Below are 26,346 nucleotides of genomic sequence, written 5' to 3' on the forward strand. Positions count from 1 at the left end.
TAAAAAAGTAAATTTGATAAAAGAAGTAAATTGGAAAGTTGTTTAAAATTGTACGGTCTATCTAAATCATGAAAACTGCTCTAGCAATGAAATATTCAGACTTTAAAACTAGTTAAATATAAAATTGCTTAGAATGAAAAGAGTGTTAATTGCACAACAAAAATAAATTGATGTTGTTAGTAAAATTGAAAAACCTGCATTAAATCAGATTAGACAGTAATTATCAATAACTAATAAACTCAATTGCTGTATTGTATTACGGTGCCAGTGACATAGACTAGATTTTTACTAATGGATTAGAATTGCTTGGAAAAAAAAACAAACCATGAGCATACTTATGTTTTCAAACAGAAATTCTAACACTCAAACCAGCTACTGAATATGCAGATGTTTTTTTCCCAAAGTAACGAGTGACTATTTTACCAAAAAACTGAAGACGACTGGAGACTATGGGCCGTGTAGCTTGGTATAAGAGATACGGCATTGGAACGCGCTGCTAATTCTTTAGCATGTGAAGTATAGATTTTTTACATATACAGTACATATCAGCTTTTAAAGTAATTTAATGTAATTTTTTAATGCATCAGAAATTATGCAGTCATTGTTTTGCAGTCATGGGACATATCTCTTGAATGCCTTCTTAATTCCTATGCTGTGGCCAATTTAAGGAGCATGGAACAAGGACACTTTTGACAGGTATTGTACAGCTGAAAGCAATGCTTTAAATTTGTATTAATTAAATTGGTTAATTTAAAAGGGGATTCAATTTTAAATTTAATGTCCCTTTATTCTGAATGAAAAACCATCTGAATCTAATTTGTAGTTAAACATTTATCATTATTCAATTCAAATACATCCAATGAACCAATGTTTGTCCCTGCAATTTACAAACATGAAAGCCTCTATTCAGGTTATGCCATGTTGTAAGTTAAGTGCCCTTGGGTTTAAAAGTCTTTTTTTTACGTATTTTAGATCCTCTTCTGGTGTCAGATAAGCACCATCATAAATAAGCTGATAAAGTATCAATATCACAATTTAATGTCCCTTTAAGAAAGAGTGAATAGATGAGAAAGTAAAATAGAAACTTAGCCTGAGATAATTTAAATGTGCCCCATGTACTAAAGACACTCTGGGCTTCAGCCCCTAGTAGCCTCACTTTATAACCCCTTCACTAAATAAACTGGCTGAGATATCTGCAAGCTTATGCTTAGCTAATAAAGGTAATAGGGAACCAACAACTACAAATGCTCAAGTTATAAGGTAGCACAATAAATAATCACAGTGCTGGGCAAAAACTACACAAATACCATGTTCTCTCACCCCCCCCAGAGAAAACAGAGAAGATTTTATGTAGAGTGCTTATGTATTATTATTCCTAATATTGTAAACTCAGATGGGCAATTTCTAGCTGGTATATCAGCATTAAGTGCATAGATTTGTGCTCAGCATTTGCAAAACTGCACGGGTTCTACATCTGCTAGAGTTCCGTATAAGTGCCTATGTTAGTATATAAAAGGTTAAGTGTTGAGCTAAGTGTTACACAAAAGGCAGGCATAGAAAGAAGGGGGAAGACAGTACCTGATAAGGCTCCTACAGAACCAGTCTGGTGCATATAGTGCCAATAGAAAGGAAGTAGCCTTTAGGTAGTTTAACTCTTTGGTCACCACAGAGGGCTGCTGCACATTGCAATCCAATAAGATTTAGCCCTCTCCGGCAATTAAGGGGTTTACAATTATTGCTTCAGTAGACTATTTCAAACATTTCATACTTCATGAAAACCAAGTACAACATAGAAAACTTAATATCCAAATGTTACCCAATCAGCAAATATTGCTTTTGTTTTGTTTCAGGGGAGAGGATCTTCTTTGGGAATTGGACATCCAAAACTCTTACAAAAACTGTCAAACACAAATGTGTGTATTATTTACATGATTCATTTAAGTGCAATCTTTTGTCATGATAAATTTGGATCAACGTCTATACAAATAAAAAGAGTACCCTATATGTTCTTGTTGTACCAGTCTGTGCCAACCAGTTGACATTCCCATTTTGGCATTTAAAATGTTCTATCTGGGTAAACCATTGCAATATACTATCTTCTGCATCAAGACTGGAAAGCATGTACAACCAGATTTTACTTCCTGTTACCTTACTACAAGGCAGGACACACATAGTTTGGAAGGTCCAATGCAGTCATCATGGCAGAAGGCTCCACAGCCTTTGCACATGATCATGGCTTTCAATCGACAGTAGCATTTGGAGCTCTCCCTGCCACTGCCCTCTGTAAAGGCCTGAACAGAAATAGGCTGATCAAGGCCACCTGAGTTAGCACTCTGGCTGGATGGGATGGTTGTCACAGTCAAAGAAAAAGACACAACATTGTCTGTGTTGGGAGAAGCAAGATTTCCACTTGCTGGGACAGTAGATCCATGTAACCCTTCAGGTGAAGTGGAAATATTGATTGTGCCCCCATAGTTAGGCCCGATAGGACCAGTATGATTGCTGTATGTCCGAGCGGCCTGCAGAAGGTCAGCAGGTGACTGTGATCTTACAGTTGAATGCATTCTGTACAAATCAGAGGCATTCTGTTTCAACCTTACTCCTAATACGTTTGCCATTTTGGCTTGTGCAACTTGAATAAAATCCCTAGCTAAATTGGCTTCATCATAAATGTTGCCTCTTTTTTGAACAGACTCCTTTGGATCAAAAGAAGAGGCCGCAGACTCTGCAGTTCTTGCTGGGGCCTCACAAAAAGCATCTAATCCTAAACCTAAGGAATTTCTTCCTTGCAAGTTAAACAAGGGCTTGCTCTTTACTTTGACAGATTCAGGTTCATCAGCATTGTCTTCAGATTCAGTGTCCTGCTCTTCTTCGGTCTCTGTAACGGATTCTGTTTCATCATCCAAGAATTCTTCAGTAGCAATGTGCTCAGGATCATTTAAGCAAACCCCACCCTCTGGAGTGACAGCATGAGATCGTTTAAAGCTTTCTGGAACTCGACCATATGTAGAGATGTTAAGCAAGTAGTGGCCAGGCATGGCAGGCTTAGAGGTCCGTCTTCCAACAAAACCAAGCATGAACCTATGACTTGTTGAGATGTTTTCTCTCTGCAAAATAGAACGGCTAGAACTTAGCTCTGATATATTAGATGCTTTCATTGAATTCTCTTGTTGCACCTTTTTGATCAGAGATTGAAGGATTTGTTCCTGATTTGCGATGGGTGATGTCTCTTGGCACTCTACTTGGTTGCTGCTAATGTTCTTTAAATCTCTTCCTGAGAAAAGCTGCCATATTCTTTGTCCAGATGGCAGCTGCCGGTTTTGGTTGAAGAACCTTTCTAGCTGCTGTGTAGCAGTATTTGCTGTTCTTTCAGCACCCCCCCTCCCCCCTGATATGACAACCCGTGTACTAATGGTGGATGGTTTCTCCTTTTCAGCTGAAGGGAGCATCACTGTCTGTATTTCCCCTTTGGTTAGTGGCTTAGGTACAATTTGGTCCAATGAAACATTCTTTCCTTGGAGCAGCTGAGTAACCAGAGTGTTATTTGTTGGAATGCTGGAGCTGGCTTTTGCTGAGACAACATTGATACAAGATGTATTTTGAGATTTCACATTGGCACCTGCCTGCGTATCAGTACCTTGTGCTTTGCTTGCAGATGCTACAGTGGCAGTGTTTGACTTTAAAGATGCTGCATCTGTTTGCAGTGACACTGGGGGCACTCCAAGAGTCATCTGAGCTGCTAAGGAAGGTTCATTTTTCAGTTTTATGGCAGTAGAGTGCACTCTGGATTCATTAGCAATGCCACCTTGAAATGCCTTTATGCCTTGTGTTGCAGAAAAGTCTATACTTGGTGGAAATAAAGTTCTTTCAACCTCTGAAGAACAGGAAAACTCCTTGTGGACCCCTGAATCACTGGATGCTGTGATGAGTTTGCTTGTTAATGGGGTTGGCAGATTCAGCTTTTTAATGCATGTTGGGCTCACAATAAGCCTCTCAGACAGAGAGGAGGAACTGCTTGGGGGTGTAGATGTTGTGGACACTATAGCAGTTGTTGGAATTGGATGATGTAGGCTGGAGTTTTGCAGTAGTTGTGTTCTTCCTGTACTGAGTGTGGATGTCTGACTTGTGTCTTTGGCCTCCTCTTGCTTTTGGTGGACAAATTGCAATACAGTTCCCCTTTCACTTCTCCCGCTTCCAGTATTTCCCATGTCCAGTACTCTATCTTTATGTCTGTCTGCTGGCTCCATCTGCCCTCCACCAGGACCTGCTCCTCCTCCTGGTCCAGGTCCTGGGACCGATCTTCCAGTGGTTGCAGCTGTTGCAGCTGCAGCTCTCTGTGCTCTGGCCAGTTGGGCTTTAGCCTTGATATCCGCCAGTGTTCTGGCTCCTGTTCTCCCTGGACTGGTAACTGCGGCTGGAAAGCGGGGCCCGTGAGAGACCCAGGAGGAGAAAAATGGCTTTGGGGACATGCAAGCCGCTGTGACCTAAAATACAGAGAAAACATAATAGAATTATTACACATCTAATGCAAATGACAAATATTAATATCTGGCCTGGAATGATGAGCTCTCACGGTGTAAATATAATGCACACATGGGTGTATTTATGAGTTTCTCTACAACGCCCATGCCTAGGGTGCAGTTGTTCTCCCACTATGGAGGATGTGAGTCTATAAGTAAATAGATTTCCTTGGTGTCTAGTTTGGACATGATTCCTGAAAGTGACCCCTGAAAAACAGTGCACAAGGGGAACCATAATCTACAACATCTCAGAAATCAGGAATCACAAGGGCACCAGAGGGACAGTCATTGATGTGGTGAGTCCAACTAGAGGTAACAAGTTTTGTCCCTTCTCTGTCTGCGTTACTAACCATAAAGGGTTATTAAATGCAGTGAGAGGATTGCCAGCTATATAGGGTTAAATATTGCTGCCAATATTGTGGTTAATGCGCTCATGCACATTTCAGTTTTAAATAGAAGCATGTTTACAATATACTTCCATCTGGAAAAATGCTTCTAGTAAAGGTTATTACTGTTTCAATGGCATACGCACATATGCTGTGTGTGACTAGTGGAGCAGTATTCAAACACTAGGCCTGCTCAAAGAGCTGGTGGTGAGGTGTATTGCGTCAGTGAAGACTTAATTTGCGTCATATACAACTCACAGATGACTCCCTGAGAAGGCGTAGTTTAAATGCTGGTACATGGGCCCTCACAGTATATGTACGTATGCCAATGAAAATCAATAATAACTTTTACTAGAAGCATTTTCCTAATTGAAGTATACAACAAAAAAATCTATTCAAATTCACCTCTGCTGATTTACATTTTGAACTTTCTATCCCTTTAAATTCATGCTCAGGTGTGTTACTGTAAATATAGCAGTTAAATCATAATACTATGAAGGATATTAGTGATATGGTGGCTAAGTCACCGAACTGAGTGAGATACTAGCTAAATATGATTACGTCTCTGTACTGAGTGAGATACTAGCTAAACATGGTTACGTCTCTGTACTGAGTGAGATACTAGCTAAATATGATTACGTCTCTGTACTGAATGAGATACTATCTAAACATGGTTACGTCTCTTAACTGAATGAGATACTAGCTAAATATGGTTAAGTCATTGAACTGAGTGAGATACTAGCTAAATATGGTTACGTCTCTGTACTGAGTGAGATACTAGCTAAATATGATTACGTCTCTGTACTGAATGAGATACTAGCTAAATATGGTTAAGTCATTGAACTGAGTGAGATACTAGCTAAATATGGTTACGTCTCTGTACTGAGTGAGACACTAGCTAAATATGATTACGTCTCTGTACTGAATGAGATACTAGCTAAACATGGTTACGTCTCTTAACTGAATGAGATACTAGCTAAATATGGTTAAGTCATTGAACTGAGTGAAATACTAGCTAAATATGATTACGTCTCTGTGCTGAGTGAGATACTAGCTAAATATGGTTACGTCTCTTAACTGAGTGAGATACTAGCTAAATATGATTACGTCTCTGTACTGAGTGAGATACTAGCTAAACATGGTTACGTCTCTGTACTGAGTGAGATACTAGCTAAATATGATTACGTCTCTGTACTGAATGAGATACTATCTAAACATGGTTACGTCTCTTAACTGAATGAGATACTAGCTAAATATGGTTAAGTCATTGAACTGAGTGAGATACTAGCTAAATATGGTTACGTCTCTGTACTGAGTGAGATACTAGCTAAATATGATTACGTCTCTGTACTGAATGAGATACTAGCTAAATATGGTTAAGTCATTGAACTGAGTGAGATACTAGCTAAATATGGTTACGTCTCTGTACTGAGTGAGATACTAGCTAAATATGATTACGTCTCTGTACTGAATGAGATACTAGCTAAACATGGTTACGTCTCTGTGCTGAGTGAGATACTAGCTAAATATGATTACGTCTCTGTAGTGAGTGAGATACTAGCTAAACATGGTTACGTCTCTGTACTGAGTGAGATACTAGCTAAATATGATTACGTCTCTGTACTGAATGAGATACTAGCTAAACATGGTTACGTCTCTGTGCTGAGTGAGATACTAGCTAAATATGATTACGTCTCTGTAGTGAGTGAGATACTAGCTAAATATGGTTACGTCTCTGTGCTGAGTGAGATACTAGCTAAATATGATTACGTCTCTGTAGTGAGTGAGATACTAGCTAAATATGGTTACGTCTCTGTGCTGAGTGAGATACTAGCTAAACATGGTTACGTCTCTGTGCTGAGTGAGATACTAGCTAAATATGGTTACGTCTCTGTGCTGAGTGAGATACTAGCTAAATATGGTTAAGTCTCTGTACTGAGTGAGATACTAGCTAAATATGGTTACGTCTCTGTACTGAGTGAGATACTAGCTAAATATTGTTGCGTCTGTGTGCTGAGTGAGATACTAGCTAAATATGGTTAAGTCTCTGTACTGAGTGAGATACTAGCTAAATATGGTTAAGTCTCTGTACTGAGTGAGATACTAGCTAAATATGGTTACGTCTCTGTACTGAGTGAGATACTAGCTAAATATTGTTACGTCTGTGTGCTGAGTGAGATACTAGCTAAATATGATTACGTCTCTGTAGTGAGTGAGATACTAGCTAAATATGGTTACGTCTCTGTGCTGAGTGAGATACTAGCTAAATATGATTACGTCTCTGTAGTGAGTGAGATACTAGCTAAATATGGTTACGTCTCTGTGCTGAGTGAGATACTAGCTAAACATGGTTACGTCTCTGTGCTGAGTGAGATACTAGCTAAATATGGTTACGTCTCTGTGCTGAGTGAGATACTAGCTAAATATGGTTAAGTCTCTGTACTGAGTGAGATACTAGCTAAATATGGTTACGTCTCTGTACTGAGTGAGATACTAGCTAAATATTGTTACGTCTGTGTGCTGAGTGAGATACTAGCTAAATATGGTTAAGTCTCTGTACTGAGTGAGATACTAGCTAAATATGGTTAAGTCTCTGTACTGAGTGAGATACTAGCTAAATATGGTTACGTCTCTGTACTGAGTGAGATACTAGCTAAATATTGTTACGTCTGTGTGCTGAGTGAGATACTAGCTAAATATGGTTAAGTCTCTGTACTGAGTGAGATACTAGCTTAATATGGTTATGTCTCTTAACTGAATGAGATACTAGCTAAATATGGTTAAGTCTCTATACTGAGTGAGATACTAGCTAAACATGGTTACGTCTCTGTACTGAGTGAGATACTAGCTAAATATGGTTACGTCTCTGCACTTAGTGAGATACTAGCTAAATATGGTTAAGTCACTGTACTGAGTGAGATACTAGCTAAATATGGTTAAGTCACTGTACTGAGTGAGATACTAGCTAAACATGGTTACGTCTCTGTACTGAGTGAGATACTAGCTAAATATGGTTAAGTCACTGTACTGAGTGAGATACTAGCTAAACATGGTTACGTCTCTGTACTGAGTGAGATACTAGCTAAATATGGTTACGTCTCTTAACTGAATGAGATACTAGCTAAATATGGTTAAGTCACTGTACTGAGTGAGATAATAGCTAAACATGGTTACGTCTCTGTACTGAGTGAGATACTAGCTAAATATGGTTACGTCTCTGTACTGAGTGAGACACTAGCTAAATATGGTTAAGTCTCTGTACTGAGTGAGATACTAGCTAAATATGGTTAAGTCTCTATACTGAGTGAGATACTAGCTAAACATGGTTACGTCTCTGTACTGAGTGAGATACTAGCTAAATATGGTTACGTCTCTGCACTTAGTGAGATACTAGCTAAATATGGTTAAGTCACTGTACTGAGTGAGATACTAGCTAAACATGGTTACGTCTCTGTACTGAGTGAGATAATAGCTAAATATGGTTACGTCTCTTAACTGAATGAGATACTAGCTAAATATGGTTAAGTCTCTGTACTGAGTGAGATACTAGCTAAATATGGTTAAGTCTCTGTACTGAGTGAGATACTAGCTAAATATGGTTACGTCTCTGTACTGAGTGAGATACTAGCTAAATATGGTTAAGTCTCTGCACTTAGTGAGATACTAGCTAATTATAGCTGGTATTAGTTAAATAGGAGTTAAATATGAGTTGAAGTACTGCATTGTGTAGGGTATTAGTTAAATGGGAGTTAATTGCATTGTGTATGGTACTAGTTACATAGGAGTTAAATTACTGCATGGGGGGTACTGGTTAAATAGGAGTTAAAATACTGCACTGTGTAGGGATGCATTGTGGGTTGGTCACTGCTATGCCTCTGTACCACTAGCAGAAAGTTGTTTAAATCACTGCATTATGTAGGGTACTAGTGATAAGGGATTTGATCCCAGCATTCTGTGCATTACTGGGTATAACATAAATTATGCTTACCTGATAATTTAATTTTCTACCGTGGGAAAGAGTCCACAGCCGCATACATTACTTTTGGGAAATAAGAACCTGGCCACCAGGAGGAGGCAGACACCCCAACCAAAGGCTTAAATACTCCTCCCACTTCCCCCATCCCCCAGTCATTCTGCTGAGGAACAAGGAACAGTAGAAGAAATATCAGGGTGAAAAGGTGCCAGAAGAATACCACTAAGACGCCCCACATAAAAAAAGGTGCGGGGGGCTGTGGACTCTTTCCCACAGAAGAAAATGAAATTATCAGGTAACCATAATTTATGTTTTTCTTCCTAATGGGAAAGAGTCCACAGCCGCATTCATTACTTTTGGGAAAACCATACCCAAGCTAAAGAGGACACTGAATGCCAAAATAGGAGGGTACAATAGGCGGCCCATTCTGAGAGCACCAAGCCTTAACCACTACCCAACAAAAACCCTGCTTCGTCCAAAGCCGAGAAAACTTTAAAAAGGAAAGGCCCAAAGGACACTGACCAGCAGATAGTGCAGAAGCCTAGCTAGAGACTGCAAAATCGGACTCAACTGAGCCAACAGTCCTTCAGGAGACACCGTCGCCCAACAGTCGGTCCCTCACCGCTCACCCCTCACTAAAGAGGGGAACACCAGCCTAAACTCCCCAAGGGAAAGGGCAAGGAAGAACAGAAGGGAAACCGAAAGGTCACCCCAAAATCCACAAAAGGAAAACCCCCAATAGCGAGCCCAGCTCACAAAGATCCAAATGGATCCTGACAGACAAGGGGAGGCTACGCACAGACCAAGCAGAAACCAGAGGTTTAGGACCAAGCATCTAAACAGAGAAAACCTTCTCTCAACATCGTGCAAAGCACTGAAAGACAACTGAAGACGGAGTCCTCACATCGTCAGAACTAAGAATACTAAAGTATTCAGACAAAAAAGAATGTGTAACAGACCCGGACAGAATACCCTGAGTCAAGAACACGCAGCCATCATCAGCATGACACAGAAGAATATTTGCTGAGAAGTAAAAAGCAGCCAGCAAGAGAACAGATTGCAAAAGAAAATTTCCAGATAGAGGGCACACTCTAGGCAATTGAAGCCGCCAGACCTAGACACAGGGCTCCAAAAGGGGAAACACATAACCTCAACGAGGCCCACTGCACCCCCAAGAGAGAGAGGTTACACCCAGAACCCGAAGGTGAATGGTAACCCTGGACCTTCTGCTTGCAAGCCCAGGGAGCTAGCTTACTATGCCAACCTAGATCCTGAAGATGACAACGCATCTCAGAACCCACTCCCAGCCGGGCTAGCCCAAGCATCGGCAGGTCTGAAACAGGGGAACAGAAGAACCCCAACACCAGCTCAAAAACGAGTGGAAGTATGGCCACAGCTATCCCAACAGAGCACAGGTGCCAACCCGAATCCTTAGAAACAGACAACAAGGCCGGAGACCCAAAGGAATCTAACAAAAGGCCCACCATAGTCTCTACACGGAGCCAGCAAGACTCCAGATGGAACATAACAACCCAGAGAAAAACAACCCTCTCTGAAAGGTAAACCCTCAGTTCCAACCTCCTGAATCCAAGAGAATCCCTAAAAAAAAAAAAAAGGACCACACCTCCATAAAAAGGAGAATAAGCCCCCCACCCTAAGAAATGGGATGGGGCCAAAAAGGCAGAGCACCTGCCCACAAGACACAAAGCCACAGGCTAAAGGAGAGATCAATCTCCAATGCAGATGAACTTGGAAGGAATCCCCCTAAGAAATTAGCTTGCTAACACACATCCAATGTGCAATAGCTGCAGCAGAGACACTGCAAACCCATTTGCCTGCACAGCAGTGAATCCATAAGGTTACCACAGCAAACTGACCAAGGGAAACCGACCATAAAGGCGTAAGTCCAGCCCAATGAGCATAAGCACTCAGACAACCTAGCCAACCGTGATCAGGTCAATTAGTCCAAGTAAAAGGACATAGCCCAAGTTCCCAGGAACTGGGGAACCCCGAACCAGCCTTAGAGCCCAAAAGTCTGGCAACAACTACGCAAAGGAAAACACTGAGCGAAGCCTCAGCAACCGGAAACACCAGGGAGAAGGATAACAAGATAACTTGCAAGCTCCGACCCAAGGAATAGACTACCCCTTGCCAAAGTCCAAAGGAGCTTACGCGTTAAAAGTCGCACAGCAACACTAGAGCCCATAGACTCTCAAACAGCCGCAGGACAAGCAAGGGGATACCCTGAGGCCAAAATCACTTGAGCAAAGGCTGGTCTCCGCATCACCTCCATACAATCAGAGGATCATAGAGAAAAGGACGCACAGCATCCCCAGCTCCGAGCAAAGCCCAAGGAGACCACACCCAGTGCCCCTAACAGGGAACGACCATATCCTGGAGGAGAAACCAGGTCCCTAAAAGGAGACCTAACTCATATGGAGACAACAGAGGAAGACCAAAAGGTCTCATAAAAAACAGCTAGACAGAACACAGTCAATGTGCAATAGCTGCAGCTGGTCACATTCTGCAACCCATCCGCTGCAAGGCAGCTGAACTACCCAATAAACTACTAGCTGCTGAGAACTAAGTCCAGAAGGACAATTCCCAGGGCCTCAAAAGAAAAAAGGTCAAAACGCCCAACTCGGCGGCAAGAGGGGGCACAAGCCCACCAACCCTCCACTACATGGAGAGGAGCTCTAGGGTCTGACAACCCCAGACAGAAGAGGGAGAGAGACGCAGTGGAACTCCACTGACCCAGTCATCCAAATTGAAGACTATAAGGACTGAGACAATCCTTCAAGCCTCACAGATCCACCGGTCCTCTAGAATGCTTAGTTGAACACAGAAGATAACATGAGAACTCGGCGCCTCTACCGGACCAGCCAAGCAGAGCGGCGCCACGTGTCCGAAAAGCTACCAGACAGAACTGAACCCAAACAGGAACAGCCTGCAATCCCGGTCCTAATCGTCAAGCTGCATAAATCCTCCCTCAGAGGGGAAGAAGGAAAACAGACAGGACATCCTATCAGATGAAAATAAAATACAAGGCAACCCGTAGGTTAACGCCAAAAAAGAAACAGGCATACCGCAGGACCAGCCAAACGGAGTCCTGATCTTCCAAAAAAAAATGGAAAAGATCTCAATACATGGACAATTAGGAGATTACATCATCCCCACTTGTCTAATGAGGTGCGCCATTCGAAGAGCAGACTGCGAAGGCACACAATTCTGTAACGAAAGGCACAACACTCAGGGACAGTCGCACCCACAGGGTGTACAGTCCAAGGTGGAATACCCGGGACAACAGGAGCAGGGAAGGCATCACCCTGTCCTCAAACTCTATTCAATTTAGGAAATAAAGGTTCATCAGGCAATATGACCTCTGGAACCCCTGAACTTGCCAAAAACATCCTTTAGAAGAAGCACCAATTCCTAAAACTAAAGTCTGGTTCCTCCACAGCTGGAGGTTGAGAAGCAGCAGACTCTGACCCAGAAAGTTCATAGTCTCAGAAAGAACTTCATCCTCGGATAACCCTATCAGTTAAATCCAAAAATTGTTTGATATACTCTGGGAAGGAGTGCAAAATGTAACCTTTCGCTTGAAGAATCTACGCCGAGGAACAGGAACACGGCCCTTCAATTGTGACAGGTCGTAGCATCGCTCCTGACATGGACTTGAGAGAAGAAAGCAGTCTGCAAAACTCATCAACACCAATTGCTGTAGGAGCTGTTAATATGAGTCGGGATGGCATTGCAGAGGAGAGCTCTCCCTGCATCTCCGGACTCTAACTTTCACCCAGGCCCTCATTGAGAAGCTTATAGGGCGACTTAAAACTTCTGTCCCATTGCACAGAGTAGTACCCTCCATAAGAGACAAAACAATTTCTGACACTTCTCTGCCAACCTCCTGGGACGAAAGGCAAAGAATGACTGGGGGGTGAGGGAAGTGGGAGAAGTATTTATGCCTTTGGCTGAGGTGTCTTTGCCTTCTCCTGGTGGCCAGGTTCTTATTTTCCAAAAGTAATGAATGCGGCTGTGGACTCTTTCCCATAAGGAAGAAAAAGAAGGTTATCCTGTGTGTGTACATTCTAACTATTAAACCCTCAGTAATGATTCCTCAGATGAGGCCTAGGACATCTGCATTAGGCAGTAAGTATTGCTAAGGTTCTATATTACATCAAGTAACATTACCTTCGGCCTTGGCAACTTCTGCTCTTGTGTGTCAGATCCTGTCTCTGTTTGGTGTCTACAAAAGACACGAAATGGCTGCTGGTTCAGCAGCTGCTCCATCATACGTGGGGATTTCTCAGGACTGGACAGAATAGCTTCACTCACATCCAGCTTCCTCTTCACCGCTACATTGCTGAGGCTGATCTGCACTTTTTCTGGAGATTCTGCTTCACTAGAGTTCCGGTGTGTGTCCTGTTTGGTACTAAGTGAGCTCGGTGTTTCTGCAATGTTAGGGCTCTTTGGGTATTGTAGAGGCAAAGAAGAGGTCTCATCAAGACCTGAGGTCTTGGTTTCTGGACTTGATGACGACACATTTGTTATTTCCATCTTCTCAATGACATTATCAGCTATGTTCCCTTCTGCAGATGGCTCTGAACTCTTGGGTGAGGCAATGTCAGTCTCTGGAAGCTGCAAAACACCTGAAGGTTGTGATGATGCAGGCTGGGTTTGGGTCTCGTTTATTTCTTCATTCTTTACTGGTTTTGTATTTTCCACATTTTTATCTGACCCAGGTGCAGACTCATCCTCAGCTTTGACTGGCAGCACCTTGATACAAGGTTTACTTTCAGACTGTTCCTCAGACAGAGTATTTGGCAGCTTGCTGTCACTGTCGTTGCTCTCATTTGCTAGCTCATTGTAGTCATCCAGAGTGAGTCCAGAACTTTTATTAAAACATAAATAAAGTTAAAATTGTCATACTTCAATAGCACATATCAGCAATTCAAGGGATATTAAACATATTTATATATATATATATATATATATATATATATATACATACACACACACAAGAACCAACATGTTTTTCTTTCATAACTTACATAGAGTAAACAATTTTAAACAGTTTTCCTACTTATCTCTATCATTAGATTTTCTTAATGACTAATGTTCTTGGTATCTTGGCAGATAAAATTGCATGCTCTATTTGTATTATGAAACTTTAATTTTGACTTTACTCATCTTTTAAGTTTGGCATTGCAAAACAAATTGTAAACAAAAACTAATTTTATGCTTACCTGATGAGAAAAAAAAAGGCATGGTGGTGAGTCATTACTTCTGGGATTCAACTCCTGGCCACTAGAAGGAAGCAAAGATTCCCAAAGATCTCAGAGCACTTAATCCCCCCCCCACCTCTCTGGAAAAGTAGAAAGGTAGTAAAGACAAAGTAGGGACAATGAGGCGCAAACTGCCGCCAGAAAAAGTTAATTATGTAAAAAATGAAAATCAACGGGTCTCGTGGAATGTCACCACCATGAAAGAAATCAATTTATCAGGTGAGCATACATTTTGTTTTCTTTCATAAGATGGTGAGGAGTCCATGAGCCATTACTCCTGGAAGCTAATACCCAAGCTGTAGAGTCCATGAGTAATTGGGAAGGACAACATTTTCAAGGCAGGCACCTAATTAACAGACACTGGTGCCTCCTGAAGGACTTTCCTACTAAACACATCAGAGTGGTAGAATTTAGAGAAAGTATATTGTTGCCCTTCAAATTTATTCACTATAATCCTCACTGAAAATCTGAGAAGAAACTGATCTAGAAAAATAATGTGTTTTGAAAAAGATTATCTCTCCTCCACGTAAACCTTGGTAAGTAGAAGATATAGCCTAAAGGCCAAATAAACTGATATGGCCCTCTGACTTTTACGGGGACCAAGGGACAAACAAATTAAAGGATTGTCTTAACACCTTTGTAATTTGAAAGTAGAATTCTAATGATCTTACAAAATGTATAATTAAGTAAGAGACCATCAAATGAATTCTTTGGATTAGGACAAGGAGATGGGCTATAATCTCCTGATTGATGATATCAGAAAAATCACAAAAAAATCCAAGACAAAAAGGTAAATGTCCAGAGCATGCAGGTTCAAAAAGAGAAACCGGAAAAGCTTGTAAAAAAACAAAATTAAAGGGACATTGTACACTTTAATTTTATTTGCATAAATGTTTTGTAGATTATCCATTTATATAGCCCATCTGGGGGTGTTTTTTTAAAAATGTATAGTTTTGCTTATTTTTAAATAACATTGTGTTAATTTTTAGACTCCTAACCAAACCCAAAAGTTTTAGATGTATACTGATGTCTACAGATTCTTGCTTGCTCCTGTTTGTGTAAAGGGTCTTTTCATATGCAGGGGAGGGGATCTGCTCTTCCTGCTTTCTTAGTTCATTTGAGTGGGTCTTCCAGCCTAACCTGATCAATAGAGCTAAACTGGTAGCTTCTAATTACGTTTTTAAAAAGTTTTATACTGGATTTTTATATCAGTATCTGTGTATATTCTTCTTTATGGTAGTGTCTATTACATGCAGTTATATGAAAGTGGTGTATACTGTCCCTTTAATGCTCCAAAAAGGACAAATTGGTTTAGACACTGGCTATATTCTAACTAAGCCTGAACAAAGCCTTGATGTGATGACACTTAGCAATTTTACTGTAGTATGAAACAGAAAAAGCAGAAATATGACTCTTAAGAGTTAGCAGATATGTCATTATCCAAAGCGACTTGCAATAAGAAGAATTCTTGGAATTCTAAAAAAATGCCAGCTAAAACCGTGGTTTTCAAAAGCAGAAAGGAAACAACCTTCCAAATACTTTGAGAAATTTTACTTTATGGCCTGAAATAAGATGTTCAATACAGCATCAACATGAAAACCTCTTTGTTATAAAAAAAATCTGTATACACTCTCCAATCCATCAAGATGAGAAACTCGAGATCTTGACAATAGGACAAAGCTTGACATCTGAATCAGAGTCACAAATCAAGTCCTGGGAGGCCTGACTGGAGCATTCAAATTAATGATAATGATATTGATCATGATAATTTATTTCTAGGAGACCCCACTGTTCCACAATCAAGTAGAAAACGAGTTGAAGGAGAAAACATTGCTGTTGAAGGGATTACTTTCTAAGGAAATCTGCTTCCTAGGTGAAGTTGTGAGATAATGACTAACTCTGATCCCTGATCAGTCAGAGAAAACTGCATAGTCACGGAGTCTATAATGACTCCTAGAAAAGAGACTCTTGATAAATGAGAAAGAGAACTCTTTTAAATTAATTCTCCAACCATGTCTACAAAAGAAAACAACAGTAGAATATTGGTATGAAATACAGCTGAAGAGTAAACTTATATTATGCTTACCTGATAATGTTATTTTCTTCAGATGGAAAGAGTCCACAGCTGCATTCATTACTTTTGGGAAATAAGAACCTGGCCACCAGGAGGAGGCAAAGACACCCCAGTCAAAGGCTTAAATACTCCTCCCACTTCCCTCATCCCCCAGTCATTCTGCCGAGGAACAAGGAACAGTAGAAGAAATACCAGGGTGAAAAAGTTCCAGAAGAATAAAAAATAAGAGACGCCCCACAGAAAAATACGGGTGGGGAGCTGTGGACTCTTTCCATCTGAAGAAAAGAAAATTATCAGGAAAGCATCATTTAAGTTTTTCTTCATAAATGGAAAGAATCCACAGCTGCATTCATTACTTTTGGGAAAACAATACCCAAGCTATAGAGGACACTGAATGCAAAAACGGGAGGGTACAATAGGCGGCCCATTCTGAGGGCACCAGGCCTGAAAAAAACACAACCCAAGCAAACCCCGCTTCGTCGGAGCCGGGCAAAAGAACTAGAAGGAAAAGGCCCCAAGGACACGGACCCGCAGATAGTCCGAAAGCCTGACTAGAGACTGCAAGCAGACTCACTGAGCCAACACTCCTCCAGGAGAACTGTCGCCCAGCAGTCGGTTCCCTTACTAGTACAGTACCAAAATCCCCAAAAGGGAGAGGACAAGGGTAAGCCAAGGGATACCCAAAAGGTACAGCAAAATCCATAAAGGAAAAACCCCCATCAAAGGATGGACAAGTCCACAGAGACCCGAATGGATCCCGAGAACAAGGGGAGATGACACCCAACCCACAAGGATCAACCGGGCATCATCAAGGAGAAGAAACATCTCCCAAACATTGTGCAACATCACCGAAAAAGACAGCTGAAGACAAAAGTCCTCAAAACGTCAGAACTCAGAGACTGAGCAAACAGAAAATTACAAGCAGCAAACTCAGAAAATAAACATCTGAGTCCAGTAACACGCTATCATCCGTAGGAAGACACGAAAACACTATACGTAAGTAAGAAGCTGCCCAAGACAGAGATTGCCCAACCTCCAAGACAGAGGACACTCTCCAGGCAATCCAGGCCACCAAGCCTACTCACAGATCTCAAAGGGGGAGAAGCACAGAACCTCTAAAAAAAAAAAAAGGTCCACTGTCACCCCCAAGACCTGAAGATGAACAACAGATCTCAGATCCTACACCTAGACGGACCAGCCCAAGCAACGGCAGATCTGAAAGTAAGGGAACTGAAAGGAACCCAAGACCAGACCCCAAAAGGGCGGAAGAATGGACACAGCTACCTTAACCTAAGACAAACGAGCAGGCGTAACCTAGAAAACCCGACTAAGTCTCACTGCGGAGCCAGCAGCTCCTCAGATGGAAAGGAACAACTCAAAGAGCAGACCAATCCCCGAACCAGATAAACATCTGTTCCAACCTCCCGAACACAGGAGAGGCCCCTAAAAAGGCAACCGCACCTCCATAAGGAGGACAATGAGCCCCCTGAAGAGGAGAGCATCAATAAACACCTGCCCATAAGACAGGAAGTCGTAGGAAGAATCGATAGGACACAAGGCCACGTCACTGACAAACACGGAATAATCCCTTAAAACACCATTGTGCTAGCACACATAACAGACGCAAAAGTGACAGCTGAGCAATTGCAAACCTTCCGTTTGCTAGGCAGGAAAGCCTACATCAGGTCACGTTAGTAGGCTGTCCCAAGGTAACCGTATCGTCCGGCATAAAACAATGCCCAAGGAGCCCCAGCTCTCAATAAGTCTGACCAAGTTGTAAAACAGAACAGCCAGAACAAGGGCTAAGCCCAAGTACTCCGGAAACTGGAACCCCCAGGCCAGTCCTAAGATCATAAGGTCTGGTAACATCCCACAGCAGGATCCACAAAGAGAAAATGAAGAGTAAAACCCTTGACAACTGGAAGATCAGGACAAGAAGCCCAGGCCCCACAAATGTTTAGATTAAACATCTTCCAGGCACATAAATCCCTCGTCTGATATAAAAAAACAGACCTCCCAGGGAAAAATCCAGAATAAACCGGATAACAAGAGCAAGAAGCCCTTGCAAGTCCCAACCCAAAGGGAAGAGACCACCGCTTGCAGGAGCCCAACACTCCAAAGAGCCAGGGCCATAAAATGACACTAGAGCTAACAGTCGTCCAAGCATCCATAACATGATTGTGCTTGAAAAGTGCGGCAAATCCCCCTAAGGGACACAAGGCGCTGCTCATTTTTTCAACCTTGAAAGGAGGAAAGGCTGAGCACACCTCGCTTGGGATCAAACTAGCAACCCTCGGTTTGCTACAGTACAGAGTAGCCACAGAGCATTATTAAGCTGAGCTAGCTGTCCAGCTAGCCACTAGCTCCAGACACAAGGGGAACAGTGAGGACAAGTCACCCGACCAGAGAAACATCAAGCCTCCACATCACCTCAGATTCTAAGTCAGAGGACAGTAAAACATGGGTTTGTATGCCACCTGGATGACAATACCTAATCATATGAGTGGAAAACCACTAGGACCTCTTCTATCCCAAGAAAAAGATGCAGAGCATTCCCAACACTGGGGAAGGACCCCTAACTGGAGCCCAAAAAGACGTCACTGCCTAATGTCCCGAAAAAGGAACAACCAACTCCCGAAAGGAATCCAAGTCCCCCGAAGGCGAACAATCCAAGAGGTCTCAATGAAGAAGAGAACCACTTAAGTCCAAAAAGGACAATTTCCTAAAGCAACACCGCTCCGACCGGCGGAAAAGAGGAGCTAAATCCTCTAATTTTCCCACCACGTGGGAAGGAATACTCTAGGTTCCAAGGGTATCAGAAGCAACAGAGAGTGATGCAGCAAAATTCACTGACCGAGTCACCAGAGAGACGGCTATTTAGGACTGAAACAACCCCCAGAGTCGCATAGTCCCGCAAGTCCTCTTGAGAATGCTTAGCTGAAACCTGTAAAACAAATAACAAGAAACATAAATAATGTTAATAGCACTCGGCACCCCAACCTGACCAGCAAGGTATAATAGGCGCCATGTGTCTGAATAAGCCGCCAGACAGAAGATATGAACCCAAGCAGGACCAGCCTGCAATCAGGGTCCTAACTGCCAAGCTGGCTAAATCCGCCCTCAGAGAGGGAGGAAGAAAAAACAGACAAACATGGGACTAACGTGTCCCGAACAACTTCTGTAGAAGAAGGTAGAAGGCAAGGATCGATCCCAGAAAAAGTTCCCGCAGGAAACATTGTATAAAAAATAAAATTCATCCTAACCGGATAAAATAAAATATCAGGCCTGATAAGTCTGGAAAGGTACCACTACGCCCGGGTCGGGAAACTGGATACACATGAAATGATAATCCAACTTTGGAAATATGGTACCCTATGAGGAACTGACTCATGCAGAAACGGAAGTGCCTCTGGCCATGCCTCCCCTCCCCCCCTTTTTTTTTCTCTTTCCTCCCCCTCTCCTTTCCCTTACTATGCTCTCCCTCCCTTCCTCCAACCCCTTCTCCCTCTTGATTATACAAAAAAGTAGAGTATTTGTATATAGAACCATAGAAACAATGGATTGCAGGTTAACCTTCATGCCTTAATAATATAACATGGCTTTGATTAGCTGTTTGCAGTATGCAATTATTGTAGGATTATATGTTATTGTTACGGGTTTATTTTGTGTATCAACTGTAAGTTGTTTATTATACATCTGATCTGCTCTTTGGAGCACATGTTATGCTTAATGATAATGTTTTTGTCTTTTCTTTTGGATTGATGTAATAATTTTTGCACAGTAAAACTCTAAGAAAAAGAGAAAATTTGGAGCCTGATAATATGGAACTAGCAGGCCACCAACTCATTGGACATGAACTCCATCTGACTTTAAACGCTTTATCTAAAGCCTACCAATGAGATGTTCAGGTTGTTCTTAAGCTTAATTGTGTTGTGTTTATAACCAACGTTATTGTTATCGATTATATGTATGTACCTATATTTTTCAATAAAGCTCCTTTAAAAAAAAAAAAAATATCAGGCAACCCGAGGGTTAACGCCAAAAAAGAACAGAAAGATCCGCAGGACCAGCCTAACGGAAACCCTGTTCTTCCAACAAAACTGGGAAGGATCTCAATAACAAGACTTAAAGGAGATTACTTCATCCCCCCATGTCTAACGAGGTGAGCCATTCGAAAGGAGACTGATGAGTCCCATAACCAAGAAGGATAGGGTCTCCAAACAGCTCAAAAACATGTCTGAGTAGAACACGAAGGCGAGCCAGCCTGTAATGAAAGGCACAACACACAGGAACAGTTACACCCGCAGGGAACTGCACATACCCTCCTGTGGCCGAGAGACCAGCGGCCATCGGGCACGAACACAATCGCAAATAAACATCTGGACTTTGTAGATCCGCAAGCGCCAAAAGTATGTAAAAGCAAAAACGTGCCACAACCTCCGGGGGGAACAATCCACCCTCCAAGGAGGAAAAAACATAACTTGGGTTACCCGCATGTGTAGTAGTAGGGAGCAGTAGGGAACTCGCCTCCTGGAGGACAAGGCCCCCCAAGGCAGATGGCTCAGCAGTCCCTTGAATCCCTGAGCCGAGGAACAAGGTGCTCTAGAACAGCTTAAAGAACACAACTGACTGACCTGAGTCAATGGGGCCAATTCGCATTCCTCACAGGACGAAAAAATCTGAATCAGAAAGTTGAACAATCTCAACATCAGTATCCTCCATAACTGGATAAAGGATACCAAAAAATGGACTAAATATAAAACAATTTAAACGGCACCTGACACCCACAATGGCTGAGGCACTCACCACCTCCTATGGACCAGACACTAGCAGACTAGAATTCTCCGTCGTCACACAGTCAGGAATGCGGAAATGGGAGACCAGAACGTAAACACGCCCGGTCACAAGGTGAATTGTACAGTCCAAAAAAGCACGTCTGACCATAAGGTTGCGTCACTTCGAAAGGCCGTTATGTTCCAAAAGCCATGAGCCCAGTTAACACTACACATAAGCAGATTGAATCACATAACAAGCATGATTAAAAAAAAACCTGTTCAATAATCCCCCTCAGGAGATATTAACCCTTGATACTAAAAGAGTCCCACTGAGACAATGTATTTTTCATTTGAGTTCTTAGGAACAAATGAGTTACAGTACAATCATGAAGAAGTAAAATGAAACAGAATCTATGCCATGGAACAGGAACACAGTCCTTCAAGTGTTGCTGATAGTAGCTTCTCCAACACCATGAGAAGAAAGCAGGCAGCGAAGCGAAGTTTGACAATGTTGACTGCTTGTGGAGTTGTTAAAATGTGTTGGGATGGTTTCGCAGAAAGACTCTTCCTGCATCTCCGGACTCTAACTTTCATCCAAGCCCTCACTGAGAGACTGACAGGATTACTTAAAACTCCCGTCCCATGTCAAAGAGTACTACCCTCCATAAGAGATTAAAACAAACTTCTGACACTTCTCTGCCAACCTCCTGGGACGAAAGGCAAAGAATGACTGGGGGATGAGGGAAGTGGGAGGAGTATTTAAGCCTATGGCTGGGGTGTCTTTGCCTCCTCCTGGTGGCCAGGTTCTTATTTCCCAAAAGTAATGAATGCAGCTGTGAACTCTTTCCATTTATGAAGAAAAATTGAGCCTGAACCAATAAAATGGAGCCACTGAACTACATAGACCCTTCATTCTGGGAGCTGTAAATAGTCCAAATGGAAGAGCCAAAAACTGAAAAAGTTTGTCCTGAAAGGTAAATTTTAGAAGCTGGAGTTGGTCTAGTAATAGGAAGGAAGGAATCCTTCAAATTAAACGTTAACCTAAATTGACCATGTTGAATAAGGGGTAGATAGTACAGATTGTTACTATTTTGAAAACAGAAACTCTGATAAATTTGTTTAAATTCATTAAGTCAAGAATTGGTCCAAATATGCCCTCTTTCTATGGAATAATGGAAAAGGGTGGAATAAAATTATTGGCCTTGTTCCAAAACTTAAACTACAGCTAATAAAATTTAAAAAAAGACTTTTGGAACATGAATACAGAAGACACCTTCCTTGAAAAAAGGCCTTGTTGATCTGAAACCTATTCAGTAATCCTGGGAAACTATGTTAAGAACCCAGAGATCTTTGACAGGCTGCAATAGGTCTTCCAAAAACATATAAACTGCGCCTACTAGTAAATAATCTGGATTAGGGCCATACCTTCATGCTCATTTCCAAGGGGAAGAAGGCTCATAGAATGCTTGGCCTTGTTCCAACTGGATTAAGCTTTCAGGAAGATATAGAAGATTCAGGTCATTGTAAGGAGGAGGAAGATTCTTGGTTTCTTACTTAACGAAAAAGCACTATTTGTTCTATTTTTTCCCTTGCCCTGAGGGAGAAAAGTTATTTTTCTTCTAGACACAGTGGAAACGATAACATCAAGACTAGGTTCAAATAAATTCTTCCTTGAACACAAGCAATAAAAGTCTATCCTTGGACACCCTGTTTGCGGACAATGACAAATCATAAAGCCCTTATGATCAGCACTGTTTAAGCCATATACTTAGCATAAAATTGAATTATGTCAAAAATGTGACCACAAATAAGTGCATTAGTCAACTTAAAAAGTCTTCTGAAATTTGTTCAGACAATCTGTCACACCAAAGAGCAGACACAACTGTTACAGATGCAATGCTTGCTGAAAAAGGTCTTTAGAAGAAAGGTTACCAATTTCATGTCTAAATAGTACCTAAAAAATGTACTATCCTCTAAGCCTAGGGAATAGTATTGCATTTGGCTAAAGAAAAGTTTTTCAAAGCTCTACATTACAAGCCGGTAAAAGAAACATCCTATTACATTTAGAGGACAGATTAGAAGAGAAGACCAGGCTTGGTTTACTCTCTGAAAATTATTTTAATATGCGCCTCAGGAACAGGAAAACATTTCTTGCAACTTAGCAGAAGGTTTTACAATCAAATACTGTTGTTTGGAAGGTTTTTCCTCAGATGATTTAAGGGTCTTGGACGCCTAAAGTATATAAAATCTCTTTAAACAAATAACTAAGATGTTCAAACTCAATGAAAGAGGTAAACTCTGTGTCCTGATCAGTAAAAACTCTAGATCATCATAAAAAAACTCTCCTTCAGAAAACCACCTGGGGTGTCTAAATCTGAAAATTATAAGGGCATCCTAAGGTGTTCTGATCTCTGATGGATGACTTTCAGACATAAAATCTTTTGCGCATACTTGGAGCGGGCACAGCAGCCACAACTACAGAACACACAAACATTTAAATACTGGAGCAAAATTTCAAGTACTGCCTTGTATTAAGGAAACAGAGGGAGGACAGATTCCTTTAGGAGCAAGAGCAGAATTAGACTCGTAGAATTCCTAATGTGATCTATTCAAGAATTGCAAAGATGAACTGGTAAAAATCCTGCAAAATAGAAAATAAAATTGCTTATACTTGGAGGAGGTATAGCCGCCACAACTACAGAGCGCGCAAAACTTTAAATCATGGAGCACAATCGTAAGTACTCCCTTGTATTAAGGAAACAGAGGGAGGACAGATTCCATTAGAGACAAGAGCAGAATTAGACTGTAAGAAAGGCCTAATGAGATCCATTCAGGAATTGTAAAGTTGGACTGGTAAAAATCCTGCAAAAAAATAAAATAAAAAAAATTGTTATCAATGGATCAACCCTCTAAAGGATAATGTAGGTAGCGGAGACAAATGTCATTATGCTCGATGAAGACACAGACAGACAAATAAAATAAATGAAGACAACCACCTGTTATATGGTAAATACAGTAAATAAAATGTTTGTAAATAATGTAACTGGGACCTTGTAGAATAAAGTCTGAGATATATGAGACAGACAACCACCTGTTATACGGTAAATACAGTAAATAAAATGTTTGTAAATAATGTAACTGGGACCTTGTAGAATAAAGTCTGAGATATATGAGACAGACAACCACCTGTTATACGGTAAATACAGTAAATAAAATGTTTTTAAATAATGTAACTGGGACCTTGTAGAATAAAGTCTGAGATATATGAGAACCTTGGGCAATCAGTATTAAAGGGAAAACCTCCTTGTGTAATAAAAGTAAATGCATACAAATCTAGCCCGGCATCAGAATATCTTATACTTCAGTAATGAGACATTTGTAGAAAAAGCTGAGGAACTTAAAAAATAGATGGAAATACTCCAGTTACTAACTGTAACTGCAGTGCACAAAAATCTTTTAAGGGATATTTCAGGCAAAATTAGAAACCACATGGGTGCATTTCGGTATTGAATAGAAGCAATTTTGTAATATACATTAATTAGCAAAAATGCTTCTAATAAAAGCTATAGCTGTTTCAAAAGTGTATTTAAAGGGACACTGAACACACATTTTTTCTATCGTGATTCAGATAGAGCAGAAATTTTAAGCAACTTTGTTATTTACTCCTATTATCAAATTATTTTCATTCTCTTGGTATCTTTATTTGAAATGCAAGAATATAAGTTTAGATGCCGGCCCATTTTTGGTGAACACACGGTGTTGTTCTTGCTGATTGGTGGGTAAATTCACCTACCAATAAACAAGTGCTGTCCATGGTCTGAACCAAAAAAATAGCTTAGATGCCTTCTTTTTCAAATAAAGAAAGCAAGAGAACGAGGAATAATTAATAATAGGAGTAAATTAGAAAGTTGTTTAAAATTGCATGCTCTATCTGAATCATGAAAGAAAAAATGTGGGTTCATTGTCCCTTTAAGTATGCACCGTGCACCAGCATTTTAAACACAGCACTTGTTCAGAGAGTCTAAGATACTTGTACCATCTGGTAATGACTCAATTTGTTAATTGCTGACATGATACAAGCCCCATTGATGACTTGAGCAGCTGCATTATTTAAAATGTGGGTGCAGTGACGATATCTAGCTATGCTGCACATGCATGTGCAGGGAAAAAATGCTAACACTAAAACAGTGATAACTTTTACTAGAAGCATTTTTGCCAATACATGTACTGTATATTGCAAATATGTTTCTATTCAAATATGTAATTAATATATGGGCATTTAAATTTTGACTGGAATGTCCCTTTAACTGTATATAGAACAGAGGGTATTAGGTTGCAGGTAAATTAGCTGAATATTAATTAGCAGCTATTATGTTTGCATAATAAGTCTATGTAATAAAGGTGGAATTAGTCTGTTACGTGTGTATGTCCCCTGGCTATGATAGTGTAGCTACTAATACCCTGGGGGCTATGTGAGTGCAAGAAATGGCTGCACTTTCCTCAGATGCACGCAATATACCGTGCATAGCGGCATCAGAAAAGACAGCTTCCGGTAGACAGCCCATTTAAGATTTATGTGTGAAGTATATCAACAACCCAACAGGAGGAGGCTAAGGAACCGGTCGCCGCGACACCTGTGCCAGGCTAGTGACTAACTCCTTCACTGGGAGTGATTGTGTCACTACTTAAAGGGACATTATACACTCGTTTTTTATTTGCATAAATGTTTTGTAGATCTATTTATATAGCCCATAAAGTTGTTTTTTTATTTTTAAAATGGATAGTTTTGCTTATTTTTAAATAACATTGCTCTGATTTTCATACTCCTAACCAAGCCCCTAAGCTTTAGGAGAATACCGACGTATATCTACTCCAGCTTGCTTCTGTTTGTGTAAAGGGTCTTTTCATATGCAAAGGAAGGGGGAGGGGGGAGTGTCTGATATTTCCCACTTGCAGTGGGTGTTCCAGTAACCTTTTAAACAGAGCTAAACTGGAAGCTTCTAAGTAAGTTTTTGAACGGTTTTATACTGGATTGTCTATTACATGCAGTTAAATTAAAATTGGTGTATACTGTCCCTTTAATACTCCAATTTCCCCACTGTTTCTCAGTAGCAGCTCTCTGGGGGGAAAACAAGCCTCAAATCGGACGCCTCTCAAAAAATCTGGAACACCTCAATTCTTCACCTTCCTCCTGTGAAGGCAAATAAAAGACTAGAATACCAGAGTGGTGGAAGGGATTGAGTGCTTTGGGAATAATTGCCGCCTCCTAATGGGCAGGAGTTATGACGTGTGGAACTCACAGCATCTCATGAAAGAAAGAAATGATTTACAAG

General features: G+C 41.0%; 1 protein-coding gene across 1 annotated transcript in view; it reads right to left on the reverse strand.

Moving 5' to 3' along the window:
• Positions 1-766: 766 nt before the first annotated feature.
• Positions 767-26,346, reverse strand: part of ASXL2 (ASXL transcriptional regulator 2) — a 462,065-nt gene continuing 436,485 nt past the window's right edge. Inside the window, 2 exon segments of the mRNA XM_053709473.1 lie at positions 767-4,484; positions 13,071-13,770. Coding sequence (XP_053565448.1) covers positions 2,145-4,484; positions 13,071-13,770 — 3,040 coding nt within the window. The 3' untranslated portion in view covers positions 767-2,144.

Source organism: Bombina bombina, chromosome 4 (assembly GCF_027579735.1).
Source record: "Bombina bombina isolate aBomBom1 chromosome 4, aBomBom1.pri, whole genome shotgun sequence".
Lineage (NCBI taxonomy): Eukaryota > Metazoa > Chordata > Amphibia > Anura > Bombinatoridae > Bombina > Bombina bombina.